At 47.9% G+C, this 16,967-nt stretch overlaps 3 protein-coding genes across 4 annotated transcripts; 1 reads left to right on the top strand and 2 right to left on the bottom strand.

Moving 5' to 3' along the window:
- Nucleotides 1-255: 255 nt before the first annotated feature.
- Nucleotides 256-1,491, bottom strand: fahd1 (fumarylacetoacetate hydrolase domain containing 1). The gene has a single exon (XM_084461095.1). The coding sequence runs from the start codon at nucleotides 1,473-1,475 to the stop codon at nucleotides 813-815; it is 663 nt and encodes a 220-aa protein (XP_084317221.1). The 5' UTR covers nucleotides 1,476-1,491; the 3' UTR covers nucleotides 256-812.
- A 470-nt stretch (nucleotides 1,492-1,961) lies between these two features.
- On the top strand, nucleotides 1,962-6,967 carry hagh (hydroxyacylglutathione hydrolase). Its single transcript, XM_084461105.1, has 9 exons — nucleotides 1,962-2,042; nucleotides 3,042-3,220; nucleotides 3,330-3,394; nucleotides 3,960-4,077; nucleotides 4,177-4,285; nucleotides 4,715-4,818; nucleotides 5,601-5,702; nucleotides 5,786-5,865; nucleotides 6,342-6,967. The coding sequence occupies exons 1-9, from the start codon at nucleotides 1,973-1,975 to the stop codon at nucleotides 6,439-6,441; spliced, it is 927 nt and encodes a 308-aa protein (XP_084317231.1). The 5' UTR covers nucleotides 1,962-1,972; the 3' UTR covers nucleotides 6,442-6,967.
- Nucleotides 6,968-8,296: 1,329 nt separating this feature from the next.
- On the bottom strand, nucleotides 8,297-16,283 carry narfl (nuclear prelamin A recognition factor-like). Of its 2 annotated transcripts, none has more exons than XM_084461080.1 (11): nucleotides 16,213-16,283; nucleotides 15,200-15,295; nucleotides 14,840-14,983; nucleotides 14,267-14,399; nucleotides 13,642-13,776; nucleotides 12,441-12,559; nucleotides 11,693-11,822; nucleotides 11,098-11,170; nucleotides 10,817-10,954; nucleotides 10,525-10,682; nucleotides 8,297-9,337 (listed from the first exon to the last, which is right to left on the bottom strand). In XM_084461080.1, exons 1-11 carry the CDS (start codon nucleotides 16,276-16,278, stop codon nucleotides 9,096-9,098), a joined length of 1,434 nt encoding a protein of 477 aa, XP_084317206.1. In that variant the 5' UTR covers nucleotides 16,279-16,283; the 3' UTR covers nucleotides 8,297-9,095. The 2 variants fall into 2 exon arrangements, with proteins under 2 accessions (XP_084317206.1, XP_084317207.1); XM_084461081.1 differs by having other exon boundaries at nucleotides 14,267-14,396.
- Between the last annotated feature and the right edge of the window lie 684 nt (nucleotides 16,284-16,967).

The following is a 16,967-nucleotide window of genomic DNA, read 5'->3' as shown; positions in this document are numbered from 1 at the left end:
AGTGCCAAATCTCTCCCCATTGATTCAAGGGGAATTACACTAGTGCCAAATCTCTCCTCACAGATTCAAGGGGAATTACACTAGTGCCAAATCTCTCCTCACAGATTCAAGGGGAATTACACTAGTGCCAAATCTCTCCCCAGCTCTATTGAAATACTACCATTCATGTACTGTATGTCACCCTGGAGACGAGCTATCTGCGGGTTGCTTGGGAACAAAGGGAGCGAAAATAAATTCACAGGCAGTGATGTTTAATGTGACTTCTTGTCTGGAGGCTGCTTCGGCTTTGAAGACGAGAATGTGTCACCGAAAATCCCCTACGTTCTTTTCCAAGATGCAATGTGTTTGGTGAAAATTCAATAAATACAACAATGCATTGTTTCTCAAGCACAACTATGTCATAAAGATTCAATTATCAGCTCCTTTTTTGTGGAGAAAGGGGCGACTGGACAATCTGACAATAACATGGGGATGGTTGATATCATCATTGGTACAATGTCTTGCCTCACTTCATAATCACTGACCATTCGTCTTGCATTCAGTCCAATGCTGTGAAATCTTTTGACATCCTGTAAGCTACTCATTGGGTGATGGCTTACTCCAATCCAGAACCCAATTAAGCAATTCCTCGTGTTAGTTAGGGGGAACGCTGCCCTCTGCTGGTACAACTCCATTAATACCATGGAAATAAACGACACGGGGATGATATCATGATATTGCCTAAGATTGTGCGTCAAGCACAATATTTCCTTTAAACTTTGTGATTAACAAATTGATTGACTGATTTAGAACATAATAGACCATCTCTTTTGCTACGTATCTAATCTGTCCACTTTAAAAGTCATGCTGATAACGTCTTCTATGCCCGCCTCTAGTTCATCGTGCTCCTGCACCCTGGACACACCCTTGGGTGTCCCCGTCAGAATCAAGTCCCCCTCCTCCAAGGTGATGATCCCGCTGATGTAGCTGATGAGGTAGGGGATGGAGAAGATCATCTGGGAGGTGCAGCCGTGCTGGCGGAGCTGGCCGTTGACCTTCAGCCACAGCTTGACCTCCCCCGGGTTGGGAACGCGCTCTTTGGGGATGAACTCGCTTATGGGACACGATGTGTTGAACGCTTTCGCCAGTGTCCAGGGAAGACCTTTGGCCTTGCATTCGTCCTGGATGTCTCGGGCTGTCATGTCCAAGCACAACGCGTAGCCGGCCACGTGGTCCATGGCGGAGGTTTGGGGTATGGCGGTGCCCCCTTTCCCAATGACCACCCCCAGCTCCACCTCATGGTGCAGGTTGTGGCAGTAGGTGGGTATCAGGATGGGCGACCCCTCTCTCACGTAGGCCGAAGGGGTCTTCAGAAACAGGACCGGCTCTGTAGGGACTGCGTTCTTCAGTTCTTGGGCGTGGTCAGCATAATTTCTCCCCACACAGATGATTTTACGTCCCCACTCCCAAAACCGGGACACGTTACGCGCAGTCATGGTGAGATGTCACGTCAGCAGCTGTCCGGAAGCAGTTGTCACCTGTTCCAAAAACGACCTTTGCCTTTTGCTCACTTCCTATGCGAAATACGCCTACGGTATGGCATAAGGGACAAAAAGCCCAGATACGTGTCAATAGATTAGTTGACTCAGACGTATCTGACAGGGAGGTAATATTATTATTATTATTATTATTATTATTATTATTATTATTATTTCAACAACAAAAAAAAGATTTGTGAGTCTACTATAAAAATGTAGTTATTAAACATGCACGAAATCCTCGCCATCAAAACACACCAAAACATGACGTAACATCCGGGGATTCTCTAATCCTACCAGCCTATCAGCAGTCGTCCACGTGCCACTCCCCCACGTCGGATTGGCGGAGCCGGCGAGGTCAGAGTTCAAAGGGGGGCGGTACCGTGCGTAAAACCAAACCCTTCTGGTTCCTGGACATGTGATAACCAGATCATAGCGCACAGCTAGTTGTTGTTATGTTCAGGTCACTGGTAGCGGGTGCTTGCACTTTGGGCGTTCTTGGAGGGACTGCAACGTGTAAATTTGGTATGTTCCTTAATTATCAAGTCCTTATCTTTAAAAGAGTTACATTTCCCCACTATTTTGGTTCGCTGTGAGCTGTCACTGGTGCTGTAAGACCAGTTAGTTCGGATCCCTTTTTTTGACATTGGCACAGACGAACCAAGCTGTCAACACTGCTTTATAAACTAGTTAGCTGGCAACCTCGCACTGTTATTACATCATCCCCCGTTTAGACAGCAGCAGCATGTACCCAGCAGACACGCAACGTCAGGGAGACGTTCAGATCACGTCTTAATAACGTCCTGGTCCTGAACCCCGTGTGTTCGTCTGCTGGACCCCTCAATATTCAAACGTCTGGCTTGGACCCCTCTAAGACGTCTGTGGACGTGCAGAACGGGTTCAATATCTGAACGTTAAAAAAACTTTCATTCTGGCTCCTAATTGGATGTCTTTGGACGTCCGAAAAAGACAAAAAAGACGTCTTTTAGACGTGTCTTTGCTCAGTGGGTAAGATCAATTAGCCCTACTGTCAATTAGCCCTACTGTCAATTAGCCCTACTGTCAATTAGCCCTACTGTCAGACCCTTACATGTCATCTCTAACCATGCAATTGATAGAAAATGCTTTCCAAGCTCATGTCGTTATTAATAACGTTTCTTTTCGAGCTCAAAGTCCAGAAATTGACTGTACAATAACACCCCTTATTGAATAAGAGTCCTGCATTTTTCCTAATTGTCACTTTTAACAACAAAGCGTTTAAAAAATAGTGCTAGATGGCTATTGATCTGACATCAACCTGAAAGTGCTGTATTAGACTCGTATGACATGTTTCCTCAATGCTGCTGTGCTGTCTATAACCTATGACCTGCTTGGTACAGTATAACCTATGACCTGCTTGGTACAGTACATCTCCAATAGTTAATTAGCAATCTAATCCACATTCTGACCACTGCGATGTTTACCTTTCTGCAAATGTCCCTATAATTCTGTGTCATTCACCCCGACTACAACTCTGTATTGCAGCTCCTGTTCAGGTCCAGGCTGCCCTCCTTCATACCCCAATAATACGGAAATCTTTGCTGGTGGAACAGAGCGACATGAAGATAGTACTGCTGCCCGCTCTAACTGACAATTACATGTACCTTCTTATTGATGAGGACACAAGAGAAGCGGCGATTGTTGACCCTGTGGAACCTATAAAGGTATTTTCTGTAACGTAGACCTTGTCACACTTTAGGCCGACTTAGATTCAGTGTTGGGATTTGAGCTGTAGCGTCTCTCTTCAAGAATTGCAGTGTTCTGTCTTGACAGGTTTTAGAGGCTGTCAAAAAACACAAAGTGAAGCTCACAACCGTCCTGACCACCCATCACCATTGGTAAGAAGTCACTCGTGGCGGTAGACCTGACGTGGGTCACGTCACTCTGCTGTAGCATCTCGATGTCACCCGAACTTAGTGATAGAGGAGAGCGGCTAGAGAATGATGGCTTTGGATTTGGTTTAACTAGAGTCTCGCTCTCTGTCTGTCTGTCTCTGTCTGTCTGGCTGGCTGTCTGTGTGTGTATCTCTCTCTCTCTCAATCAACCAATCAATCAATCAATCAATCAAAGCTTTATTTATATAGCGCATTTCATACCCAGAGGCAACACAATGCGCTTTACAGAGAACAAGGGAGGTGGGCATACGACCCACTCTCTACATATTCCAGAGGGAAGCAAAAAAAACAGTAATCACCCGGGGGCCAGATAAGTGAGCTGTAAACATTCCCTGACCCCTCTCAACAAGGCGATCGAGCAAGCTCCTGGAGTATGTTTGTCTACCGGCTAAGAACATTTATAAAGCAAAAAATTACATTAAATTACATTTTCAGAGTAAGAGAAGCTAAAAAACAACATATCTCCTCATCAAACACGTCTCACCCATCGGTCTCTACCTGTCTTTAGGGACCATGCGGGGGGGAACGAGAAGATGGTGAGGCTGATGCCGGGACTCACTGTGTGCGGCGGAGATGACCGGGTGGACGCGCTCACCAAGAAAGTCACGCACTCCAACACGTTAAAAGTAAGGCCTCAGTTTATCCATGACCTCCCGTGACCTTTCTGTCCCAACACATTCGGTGTATACGTCTAACGCTGCCTGTTCTCCCCTGCTCGTCACCAGCTCGGCTCCCTCAGCGTCAAGTGTCTGTTCACGCCGTGTCACACCAGCGGCCACATCTGCTACTATGTCACCAAGCGCGACAGCGCCGAGCCCCCGGCGGTCTTCACAGGTGACCCGTCACTCCAGCGGCGTGATCGAATCGCCGATAGTCTCTTATCTGTCGGCCCGTATGATCTGTGTGACCTGTTGTAAACAAAGCAGCTATTATCGGTCCCATCTCCCCTTATGGGCTCTGATGGTGAGGATGATCACAGCGAGGATGATCACAGCGAGGATGATCACCACGAGGATGATCACAGCTACTTTTTATCGTGTTTTACCTTCCATCTTGTTTTCCCTGCTATTACGTTCATTACGGTCTATTCTGAAGTGAAGCACTCTGCTTGTAATTTCCTTTTGTAAAGCACTTTGAGCTGCATTTATTTGCATGAACGGTTCTACACAAATTAAAATATCATTATCATTATTATATCTCCGTAGCAGACAGATGTTACTCGATCAGCTGATTCACATGTTTGACCTTTGACTCTTTGTGTAGGCGACACGCTGTTTGTGGCCGGCTGTGGGAAGTTCTTCGAGGGGACGGCGGAGCAGATGTACCGGGCTTTGATGGACATACTGGGATCGCTGCCCCCGGAAACGGTAGCTGACCGCTCCTTCTGACCGCTCCTTCGGCCATCTATAACGCCTTGCTGCTCGCAATGTTGTTGTTTTTTCTGTTCTGTGTCGTTTTAATGTCTCGTGTTGTATTGCCATTTTAATTTATTACTGTAAAGCACTCTGTGCATCCGTGCTGTGAAGAGCGCTATATAAATAAAGCTTACTTACTTACTTACTAACTGTAATGCCGGGCTCACACTACAGGATATTTAAAATCCTAACCAATTTCGAAATCGGGTTACATCACGCACATAAGGAGAATCTTAACAGATATTCTTCTTGCGCATCTCAAACAAGCACACACAGCAAGATTTGAAAATAACGGCTCATCACACACTACAGGATCTTATCGTGCCCGAGGGAGCAACGAACCACTGGTCTCGCCGTCTCACTTGTAAAGTCGGGACGTAATAATGTTAAATATTATCGGGGCCGCTCTGATGAGTCTGTGAGCCGATCGGGAGGTATAAGATTGGATCTGTAAACCCCTCACATTACAAGACCATCTGGGCCGATCATCGGCCCCGACCAACGTTCCAGACCAGATTTCTCCTCCGATTGTCGGGAGGGGTGTATCGGGGATAAATCGGCCCAAAAATCCTGTAGTCTGAGCCCGGCATTAGAGACGCCATGCTACAGGCACACTTGTCACACTTGGATTAGTGGCGGCTGGTGAAATCAATCACGATTATTTAACCCTTGTGAGTTTGAGAGTGTGCAGGATCACGCTGTTGGTTGAGACGGGGATGTGTGTTGTGTTCTAGCGTGTCTACTGCGGTCATGAGTACACCGTCAACAACCTCAAGTTTGCCCGACATGTGGAGCCGGATAACGAAGTCATCCGGAAGAAGCTCGCGTGGGCAAAGGTGCGTCTCATCCAGCACACGGCTCTCTATTGACTTTCTTAATGACATCAATAAATAAGTGACTTGTTGTTTTTATCCGATAGGAGAAGTTCAGCAATGGAGAACCTACTGTCCCCTCTACTGTAGCTGAGGAATTTACATTCAACCCATTTATGCGTGTAAAGTAAGATAAGATAACTTTTTTTATTACTATTTTTTATTACTTTATTTCTGTAGCTCAGTTGGTAGAGCGGGTCGTTCAGTGATCCAAGGGTCAGCGGTTCGAATCCCAGCTCCGACTGTCCACATGTTGAAGTGTCCTTGAGCGAGACACCTAACCCCAAATTGCTCCCAATGAGCAGGTTAGCACCTTGCACGGCCGCTACCGCCATTGGTGTGTGAATGTGTGTGTGAATGGGTGAATGAGAGGCCATTGTGAAGCTTTGAGTGCCGCTAAGGTGGAAAAGCGCTATATAAGTGCAGTTCGTTTACCATTTACTATTGTTTTGTTTTTTTTAAAAGCACTTTCTCATCCTGTGTACAAAATTGATATAGTTCTCTTGAACCCACCAGACAGACAGTACAGGCACAGGTGCCGTAGAGTGGAGACCGTGTGTGAAATCCATGTTAATAATCGTTCAATCTTATGTCGTACCTCAGAGAAAAGGAGGTGCAAGACCACGCGGGACAAACGGACCCGGTTGAGACCATGAGAAGTCTCCGCAAAGAGAAAGACGGCTTCAAGGTCCCCAAGGAGTGATCGGATCTGGAATAACCACGAAATTACATTCAAGTCCGTGATTGGCCAGCTGTTAGGAGAGATGTGCTCATTCATCACCAGAGTAATACGTACAGCTGTGTTCTCTCACTCTCAACAACACAGATTTAATACCTTATAGAACAATATCAAACAATAATGAGTCATTACATGATCGAGACGCTGAATCAAGTGTAAATTTCATTGAATTTCATGGGATCTTACAAAGGCTTCTTTGTTTTATTTGGGAGCTTTTAATCAGATTGTTTACTCAACCGACAGTTGAACAGTTTAATTTAAGAGTGAAAACCTTATTGATGCTTTGTATTATAAATGTAAAAAAATAATATTTTAAGAATCCCTGCTTAATACTCACCGTTTGTGAATGCAGAACTGAACTGATTTAAATACAAATATATAAACAGGAAAGATGTCTTAATGTGCAAATAGTTTATTTCAAAGATGCACTTTCTTCCTTTGTTGTAATAAGTTTGATTGTGTTTTTCCTGTATAAAGCTTTATTATCAAGTGTTCTGTTTTTATATTATACAGTATCCAATTTAAATTAAAGTGTGATTAATAGGCTTACCATTTATAATCCATATTTTTTTCAGTATGGATGCATTAAAAATGTGTCTTTGCATGAAGCACTCCACTAAATAAGCAATAAAGCTCCCAGCTGCTTAGATCTGCGCGTTGGGTTTCTCATCATTGGGGCAGATGGAGAGCTTGGGGTCCTTCAGGGCAGATGAAGAGCTTGGGGTCCTTCAGGGCAGATGGAGAGCTTGGGGTCCTTCAGGGCAGATGGAGAGTTTGGGGTCCTTCAGGGCAGATGGAGAGCTTGGGGTCCTTCAGGGCAGATGGAGAGCTTGGGGTCCTTCAGGGCAGATGGAGAGCTTGGGGTCCTTCAGGGCAGATGGAGAGCTTGGGGTCCTTCAGGGCAGATGGAGAGCTTGGGGTCCTTCAGGGCAGATGGAGAGCTTGGGGTCCTTCAGGGCAGATGGAGAGCTTGGGGTCCTTCAGGGCAGATGTGGAGCTTGGGGTCCTTCAGGGCAGATGGAGAGCTTGGGGTCCTTCAGGGCAGATGTGGAGCTTGGGGTCCTTCAGGGCAGTGGAGGAGTTGGGGAGTGTGAATCACGTGGCTCAATGGCTCCTCCTTCTCTCTCTCAATGGCTCCTCCTCCTCTCTCTCAATGGCTCCTCCTTCTCTCTCAATGGCTCCTCCTTCTCTCTCAATGGCTCCTCCTTCTCTCTCTCAATGGCTCCTCCTCTCTCTCAATGGCTCCTCCTTCTCTCTCTCAATGGCTCCTCCTCTCTCTCAATGACCCCTCCTCCTCTCAATGGCTCCTTCTCTCTCAATGGCTCCTCCTCTCTCTCAATGGCTCCTCCTTCTCTCTCTCAATGGCTCCTCCTCCTCCCTCTCAATGGCTCCTCCTCTCTCAATGGCTCCTCCTTCTCTCTCTCAATGGCTCCTCCTCTCTCTCAATGACTCCTCCTCCTCTCAATGGCTCCTCCTTCTCTCTCTCAATGACTCCTCCTCCTCTCTCTCAATGGCTCCTCCTCCTCTCTCAATGGCTCCTCCTCTCTCAATGGCTCCTCCTCCTCGCTCTCAATGGCTCCTCCTCCTCTCTCAATGGCTCCTCCTCCTCTCGCTCAATGGCTCCTCCTCCTCTCTCAATGGCTCCTCCTTCTCTCTCAATCAGCCCCACAGACAGAGCTCTTTTAACAGGACTAATGTGTTTTGATTATGATACCAGGTAAGGGTATTAAAACAAGTGAGATTTGTCATATCTGATACACACTGGATATCACACTGTATTGTTAAGTAATTTAATAGTCAAAATACAATTCATCCATATAGTATCTGTTCATTATAAATAAGGCAGGAATGATAACTATCTTAAATATATAAAGTAAAACTAAACTACTTACATTTGCTAAATCCTCAGTGTATTGATCTAAAATAATCATGTACAATAACAATGTACAGTACACTGTAAATAATTGTTGCCCACCTCAGTACGGAAATGTAATTACTCGAGCATGATAACTTCAGTGCAATACCCCTGGTTTGGTAGTTAATTTTGTGCGTGTAGAATTGATAGCCTGTGTGTCTGTGATGTACGTATATGACAGAATATCACAGTTAGACTATTATCACAGTTAGACAACATGATAGAACTTGACACTTGTTGATCTCACTAGACCAGGCCAGCGGCCCTTATAAGAGGGGGAGGAGAGAGAGAGAGAGAGAGAGAGAGAGAGAGAGAGAGAGAGAGAGGGGGAGAGAGAGGGAGAGAGAGAGAGAGAGATGGGATGGAGAGAGAGAGGGAGGGAGAGAGATGGGATAGAGAGGGAGGGAGAGAGATGGGATAGAGAGAAGGAGAGAGAGAGATGGGATAGAGAGAGAGGGAGAGAGATGGGAGAGAGAGAGAGATGGGATAGAGAGAGGGAGAGAGACAGTGGGATGGGATAAAGAGAGAGACAGAGAGAGAGAGGAGAGAGAAAAGAGAGAGAGAGAGAGAATTTCATTCATTTGGGACGGTTCCACAGATAAAAGACGGACACTGATCCAGAGTCTAGTCATGAATCCTGAATCCTAGTGATTAACATGAGGACTGCGGTTGGCCAAACTGATCCCAGACCAGCCACGGAGCCTCACCACTTCACAGTCAGCCCGTTGGCGGCCTTCTCCACCGCGTGGTACTGCGTGTGTAGCAGCTCCTTGGCCTTCTCCTCTCCCACGGAGCGCAGCCAGGAGCGGTAGAGCTCGGCCACGCGCTGGTCGTTCTCGGGCGCCGCCGGGCGCTCCTCCCGGTAGAGCTCCTCCACCTTCTGGAGGAGGTCTTTGTTGGACTGGTCCGGTAGAGGCCTGAGCTGACCGCCTCCGTTCAGCTTCCCTGTCCAGAACACAAGACGCCGAACACACCCGGTTAAACAAGATGGCTACAGAAGACGTACCTACAAAACAGCATTCCCACATTCCAGAACATTCCAATAATGCTTTCACGCGCTGTTTTTTTCCCCTTCTTCTAAAGAACGGCTGCTTTCACCGACTCTGAGGAAAAAACACAACAGGGACAAGCGCCTCGGTTTCAGCGGTTTATCTGGGCCGTCCGAACAGGTCTAGTAACGGGGCGGCTGTAGCTCAGTTGGTAGAGCGGGTCGTTCAGCGATCGAAGGGTCAGCGGTTCGTATCCCAGCTCCGACTGTCCACATGTCGAAGTGTCCTTGAGCAAGACACCTAACCCCAAATTGCTCCCAATGAGCAGGTTAGCACCTTGCATGGCAGCTACCGCCATTGGTGTGTGAATGTGTGTGTGAATGGGTGAATGAGAGGCCATTGTGAAGCTCTTTGAGTGCCGCTAAGGTGGAAAAGCGCTATATAATTTACCATTTACTAATGTCGTTAGTAAGGTTGGCCGGCCTTCTTTGGAGCAGAAATGGAGGCCACTGTCCCCGCTACGTTTTTTTCTCAAAGTTACTGAGTGTTACCGTCCCTACTGTATATTTGTATAATGATTTTTTAAGTACTGTATGTTTTTAGTTTAGCACCACAGAACAAGTTTCTTTTTTTGGGGGGGGGGGGGAGGCGCGTCCATCTCCACTGCAATGGCTTCTTTCCTCAAGTATTAATAATGATTAATATTTAATAATGCCACATTAAAACTCTTTATTGTCTTAGATTTCCCCTCCAGTCTAGTGCCCAGGAATGAGGTGATCGTTAAGGACCCAGGAATGAGGTGATCGTTAAGGACCCAGGAATGAGGTGATCGTTAGGGACCCAGGAATGAGGTGATCGTTAGGGACCCAGGAATGAGGTGATCGTTAGGGACCCAGGAATGAGGTGATCGTTAGGGACCCAGGAATGAGGTGATCGTTAGGGACCCAGGAATGAGGTGATCGTTAGGGACCCAGGAATGAGGTGATCGTCAGGGACCCAGGAATGAGGTGATCGTTAGGGACCCAGGACTGAAGTGATCGTTAGGGACCCAGGAATGAGGTGATCGTCAGGGACCCAGGAATGAGGTGATCGTTAGGGACCCAGGAATGAGGTGATCGTTAGGGGGAAGTCCCGCCTCCTCACCTGAGGGACAGGCCATGACCTCTAGGAAGTGGTAGGGGGTCTTGCCCCTCTTGAGCTTCTGCACCATGTTCTGGATGTTCCTGAAGCCGTAGCTGGTGGCGAAGCGCAGCAGGACGACGCCGTCTCTCTCCAGCGTCACTTCCTGGAAGTCTTTGTTCCTGCGTAGAGGAACCCGGGTGCGAGGACAACGGTCAAAATAACATAGACTCCATACTACAACAATTTACAAATGTACAAGTTAGAAATAAGTGTGGGTTCCCTGCTCTTCCCCGCGCTGCGGAGCCACACTCACTTGAGCGTCTTGTAGGTCAGCTCCTTCACCTCCTCTCCGAACAGCTGTCGGGCGGCGTGGATGAAAATGTGGTGGAGGTAACCCCCGGACCCGCCCCCGGCGTGGCTCAGGAACTCGTCGTCGTACACGTCGCCGAACCTGGTCAACACACGCCCCCCACGCAGACGCACGTGAACACACACGAGCGTGGAGGTGCGCCCACATTCATACTTGATCACCCCGGCACATAGGGGAGACCCATGTGTTCTGCGTTCTCTACGTGCGGATGTTGGAAGACTTACATCGTATCTAAAGGTGCGGGTTCCACGTCGTTTAGAGACACTTTCTCCTCCTCTAGCATCTTCACTACCTCTCCTGTAGTCAGAGAGGATGAGTCAGAACACACACACACACACACACACACACACACACACACACACACACACACACACACACACACACTAGGGCTGCACAATTAATCGTGAATTAATCCAAATCGCGATTATGACCTCCGCGATTAACTAATCGCAAAAGGCCGCAATTAATGTGATTAATAATTTTGCTTTGAATCGAGCGTGCTAGGACTACACGGACGAATCACAGGCGCTAATGCTGTCTGACCAATCACATGCGTTCCCGCTGAGTGGTTACGAAAAAGATGATGTCGCTCAAGCCCAGCAGGTCGTATGCAAACTGTGCAGAGCTAAAGCTATTACTTTGAAATATTAATCGCAATTATTAATCGCAATTACCATTTTGAAGCAAATGATCGCAATTATTATCTTTTGTCAACATCGTGCAGCCCTAACACACACACACACACACACACACACACACACACACACACACACACAGACACGCACAAACACACACTATTTGTAAGTACTGAGTCTTTGCCTGAAGTGATGACACAGTCCACCTCTCTGGTCTGCTCAGCGGCCAGGTAGAAGTCGGGTCTGGACGCCTCCAGCTTCTTATCATAGCAGGGCATCACCGTCACGTGGAAGATCTGCTTAGCGCTCAGACCCTGGCGACAGGCGACACACACACACACACACACACACACACACACACACACACACACACACACACACACACACACACACACACACACTTAAATATAATCAACGCAATACATTCCCTTACAGTCATCCTGACTCTCTCCATCTGGAGTGAGCTACTAAAATCTCCCTGGCACGATCATCTTTGGCTGAGTGCTGGTCATAGTTCATTGAATTGAAATAAAGGTTTCAACTCAATGAACAACTATGACTAGCACTCGACCAAAGATGTTATGGTGCATTCTGGGAAGCCCCCTCAGTCTGTGATGGTAAATGGTAAATGGACGGCACTTATATAGCGCTTTTCCACCTTAGCGGCACTCAAAGCGCTTTACAATGGCCTCTCATTCACCCATTCACACACACATTCACACACCAATGGCGGTAGCTGCCATGCAAGGTGCTAACCTGCTCATTGGGAGCAAATTTGTGGTTAGGTGTCTTGCTCAAGGACACTTCGACATGTGGACAGTCGGAGCTGGGATTCGAACCACTGACCCTTCGATCACTGAACGACCCGCTCTACCAACTGAGCTACAGCCGCCCCGTGATGTTTTGGACGTTATTGGATGGTGGGTGTCTACCTGCTGACCGGCAAAGTATCCCTTCACCAGGGACCCCATCATCTGCTGTGGGGAACGCGTGGTGCTGATGTAGGGCAGGATGAACTCTCCGTGGGTCTTCTCTGCATAGCAGATCCACCCTGTACACAACGCACACGTCACATTACATCTCATTACGTCACACGCACATTGACACGCACGCACGCACACGCATAGTGTGTTAGTGTGGGGTTGGGGTGGAGGGGGGGGTTAGTGTGGAGTGTGGGGTTAGTGTGGAGTGGAGTTAGTGTGGAGTGAGGGGGTTAGTGTGGAGTGGAGTTAGTGTGGAGTGAGGGGGTTAGTGTGGAGTGTGGGGTTAGTGTGGAGGTAAGTGTGGAGTGTGGGGTTAGTGTGGAGTGGAGTGGGGGGGTTAGTGTGGAGGGGGGGGTTAGTGTGGAGTGGAGTGTGGGGTTAGTGTGGAGGGGGGGGTTAGTGTGGAGTGGGGGGTTAGTGTGGAGGGGGGGGTTAGTGTGGAACGGGGGGTTAGTGTGGAGCGGGGGGTTAGTGTGGAGTGGGGGGTTAGTGTGGAGTGGGGGGTTAGTGTGGAGTGGAGTGGGGGGTTAGTGTGGAGTGGGGGGTTAGTGTGGAGTGGGGGGTTAGTGTGGAGTGGGGGGGTTAGTATGGAGTGGGGGTGGGGTGTGGAGTGGGGGGGTTAGTGTGGAGTGGGGGGTTAGTGTGGAGTGGGGAGGTTAGTGTGGAGTGGGGGGTTAGTGTGGAGTGGGGGGGTTAGTATGGAGTGGGGGGTTAGTGTGGAGTGGGGGGTTAGTGTGGAGTGGGGGGGTTAGTATGGAGTGGGGGTGGGGTGTGGAGTGGGGGTGGGGTGTGGAGTGGGGGGTTAGTGTGGAGTGGGGGGTTAGTGTGGAGTGGGGGGTAAGTGTGGAGTGGGGGGTAAGTGTGGAGTGGGGGGTTAGTGTGGAGTGGGGGGTTAGTGTGGAGTGGGGGGTTAGTGTGGAGTGGGGGGTTAGTGTGGAGTGGGGGGTTAGTGTGGAGTGGGGGGTTAGTGTGGAGTGGGGGGTTAGTGTGGAGTGGAGTGGGGTTAGTGTGGAGTGGAGTGGGGTTAGTGTTGAGTGGGGGGTTAGTGTGGAGGGGGGGGTTAGTGTGGAGTGGGGGGTTAGTGTGGAACGGGAGGTTAGTGTGGAGTGGGGGGTTTAGTGTGGAACGGGGGTGGGGTGGAGCGGTTTACCTGGGCAGGCAGAACACAGCATGGGGAGAGCCTTCTTGTCCTGCTCCTTCTTCCGGAAGCGCTCCACAAATTCCTTCTGACTCTCCAGCAGGCTGAAGGTCCGACTGAAGCTCGTGTCGAACACGTGGTGGACCCCTGAGAACAGAGCGCGCCACGCCCGTCAGTGGCCGCGCCTTCTCAAGACACAAGCTGAGGAGTCAGCTGTCCACAGAGGTGGAGCAGCCACCTTGTTAACAACGCAAAAAGCTCATTTTACACGCTCATGACTTTGCTCGCTTTCGCCTCGACCTTGTAAGTGAGCGTTCGCAAAACTACAAGTCTCGCCTGCCCTGCGCCGATAAAGTCTGTCAGAATAAACATTAACATTCCCCACTAACGCCACAATCACCTGCACCTCCTCTCGTGCCTCTTCCTAGCACACCACACTCTGTAAATGATGCTGACAGTGACATTATCTTAAGGTATTTAGCTAGCAAGCTAACCCCTGGTTGTTTTTGATGTTTTGCTAGTTGATGGCGACGAATTCCGACAAAGGCATTAGCATTTAGCATTGACTGGATGGCGAAATGTTGAGAAACAAAACATTTCCGACGATACCCCGCCCCGGCGTTAGCGGTCCACTGACCGAGGTTCTTGAAGAAGGCGGTGAGCCTCCTGCCGGCCTCGCTGCTGCTCAGGCCGTAGCGTGCTGCCAGCGAGGCTCTGGACTGGGGGGACAACGACACCACCACCAGCTGCTGCTCCTCCACGCCGCTCTGCTGGGGACGGACGGCTTCAAGTTATATTCTCGGACACAAGTAAATGGTAAATGGACTGCACTTGTATAGCGCTTTTCCACCTTAGCGGCACTCAAAGCGCTTTACAATGGCCTCTCATTCACCCATTCACGCACACATTCACACACCAATGGCGGTAGCTGCCGTGCAAGGTGCTAACCTGCTCATTGGGAGCAATTTGGGGTTAGGTGTCTTGCTCAAGGACACTTCGACATGTGGACAGTCGGAGCTGGGATTCGAACCACTGACCCTTCGATCATTGAACGACCCGCTCTACCAACTGAGCTACAGCCGCCCCACAAGGGAACAACTCTCTCATACAAACACACAAAAACAAACAGTAACTTTTTTTTTGACATGCACAAACAAACACGTGCACATACACAAGCGCACACACACACACACACACACACACACACAACCTTGTTGTTGCGGAGTACTTTGTAGAGCTCCTCGTGACTCTGTTCTGCGATCAGGATACTCTCGGCCGAAGTGACACAGCCACTGCAGGCCAGGCAGTCATTCAGCGTGATCTTAGCTTTCTCCAGCTTCTGCTTCCCGCCATCCTGCAAAGGCAAATGATTTGAAAACTGCCTTAAAAGAACTTAGGATGAGGGGTATATGCACATGTTTGGCTATGGTCAGACTCAATGAGTGATTTGTTGTGAGTGTAAAAGTGACCTTGTGCATCTCTCCCTATTCTATAGGGTATATGTCTACTGTACCTTGTCCCCGTCTTAAAAATAAATAAAATCAAAAAAGAAAAATTATGATTAGCTTACCTGGTCGACTTGGAAGTAAGTGCCGTCATCTCCTATCTGGATTTTGGCCACAGATGCACCTTGTTTCTTCTCTAATTTGACTGGTTTCACACATGCCTGCAGAAAATGAAAAACAAGAGTACATTCACATCTTTAGCTGTTATACCCACAACCCACTGGCTTTAGGAGGACGACTATTATCTGTCTCCTCACAGACTATTATCTGTCTCCTCACAGACTATTATCTGTCTCCTCACAGACAGGCAGATCTGGCAGTGGCAACGGTCATTTGCGACAACTATTTAATTTGGAAATGTTCATTAGATGATGCTTTTAGCCTCTCTCACTCTGAAATGTAATTGAATGTAATGTATTGATTTATAAATGTTCTGAGCCGGTAGACAAACATACTCCAGGAGCTTGCTCGTCCGCCTTGTTGAGAGGGGTCAGGGAAGAATTTTTACAGCTCACTTATCTGGCCCCTGAGTGATACTGTTTTTTTTGCTTCCCTCTGGAATATGTAGAGAGTGGGTCGTATGCCCTCCTCCCTTGTTCTCTGTAAAGCGCATTGTGATGCCTCTGGGTATGAAATGCGCTATACAAATAAAGCTTTGATTGATTGATTGATTGATTGATTGATTGATTGATTGATTGGGGCCAACATCGACCTTAATGTTATTCAACGCATGGCATCACGTTATCTAACCCGGGTCAATGACAGCTGAGTCACTTACAATCCTTGGCTAGCTCACTATGCTAATGTTAGCTCAACGTAGCTACAGGGAAATAAGGCTAATTATTGTGTTAGCTAGTGCTACCCTAGCAAGGAAGGTCAAAACAACGTCACCTTAACTAATTACAACCCATGTGGGGAGGTTATCTATGGGTTTAAAGCCCAGACTAGCTAGCTGATGTAACTCCTCGTTAATGGGTCGTTAACATGGTTCAAACCTTCTAAGTATCTATCTGACCACTCATTCCAGTAAAGATCATAGGTTGGATGTATTCCTGCAGTCAGATGTGGGTTGTCATACCTGGGAGGGGGTGATGAAGTCATCCAGATCCGTCAACCGCAGCACGCCGCTGAAGTTCGACGCCATTTTGATGCCGTAAACGATTTGTTGTTTACTTTCTGTGTGTGTCGTAAAACATCACAAACCGAGCAGCATGCGACAGAGCGACCTGCAATCCGGCAGCTAGGCCCATACAACAGGATTTAAACTGTTTGTTTAAACTAAAATGTATATCTAAACGATGTAGAACATCTACATCCATGGATAGAATCCATAGAATAACATATAACATATAAACAGTTCATTTCTGAAGAAAATGTGCTTGCTGAACGCAGGCAAAACGTTTTAGTAGAAATAGCTGGAATAGGTTCAATAATTTGGTGGTGGCTTAATAAAGAGACGGATGAATAGAGAGTTTTAGTTTAGAAATAAATAAAGAAAGAAAGAAAGAAAGAACAACTGAGTGAGATGCAGAAAATGGGACCCTATTGGCTAGAGTTGGATACCTTTTTTCTGTCTCTTGGGCATCCTAATTAGGGTATCAAGAGGCGTAGGGGTAATTCAGGGTAAACCCAAGTAAACTCAGTTCATCCACCTCTTTAAAAGTAGGCTAGGAGTTTTATTACTCGCCTATTTTCTGATCAACTCTATCAATCAATGAGGGGAGATGAGGTGGGTAAACTCTGCACTAGACAGTTTACCCACCTCTGTATTCACCATACACCCCTGGGTCAGGGGTCAAGGGTATGCTAACAGGCTGAACTAGGCCTTGTCAA

This window comes from Borostomias antarcticus (assembly GCF_949987555.1).
Source record: "Borostomias antarcticus genome assembly, chromosome: 35".
Lineage (NCBI taxonomy): Eukaryota > Metazoa > Chordata > Actinopteri > Stomiiformes > Stomiidae > Borostomias > Borostomias antarcticus.
The sequence above is the reverse complement of the archived record's forward strand: the minus strand, read 5'-3'. Positions and strand labels throughout refer to the sequence as shown.

Coding starts and splice junctions, on each gene's coding strand:
- fahd1 (XM_084461095.1), bottom strand. CDS start 1,475: ATGACTGCGCGTAACGTGTCCCGGTTTTGGGAGTGGGGACGTAAAATC.
- hagh (XM_084461105.1), top strand. CDS start 1,973: ATGTTCAGGTCACTGGTAGCGGGTGCTTGCACTTTGGGCGTTCTTGGA. Junction 3,395..3,959: donor CTGACCACCCATCACCATTG/GTAAGAAGTCAC, acceptor ACCTGTCTTTAG/GGACCATGCGGGGGGGAACG. Junction 4,819..5,600: donor GATCGCTGCCCCCGGAAACG/GTAGCTGACCGC, acceptor GTTGTGTTCTAG/CGTGTCTACTGCGGTCATGA.
- narfl (XM_084461080.1), bottom strand. CDS start 16,278: ATGGCGTCGAACTTCAGCGGCGTGCTGCGGTTGACGGATCTGGATGAC. Junction 15,296..16,212: donor ACTTCATCACCCCCTCCCAG/GTATGACAACCC, acceptor CATTTTCTGCAG/GCATGTGTGAAACCAGTCAA. Junction 10,683..10,816: donor CTGACCTACAAGACGCTCAA/GTGAGTGTGGCT, acceptor TCCTCTACGCAG/GAACAAAGACTTCCAGGAAG.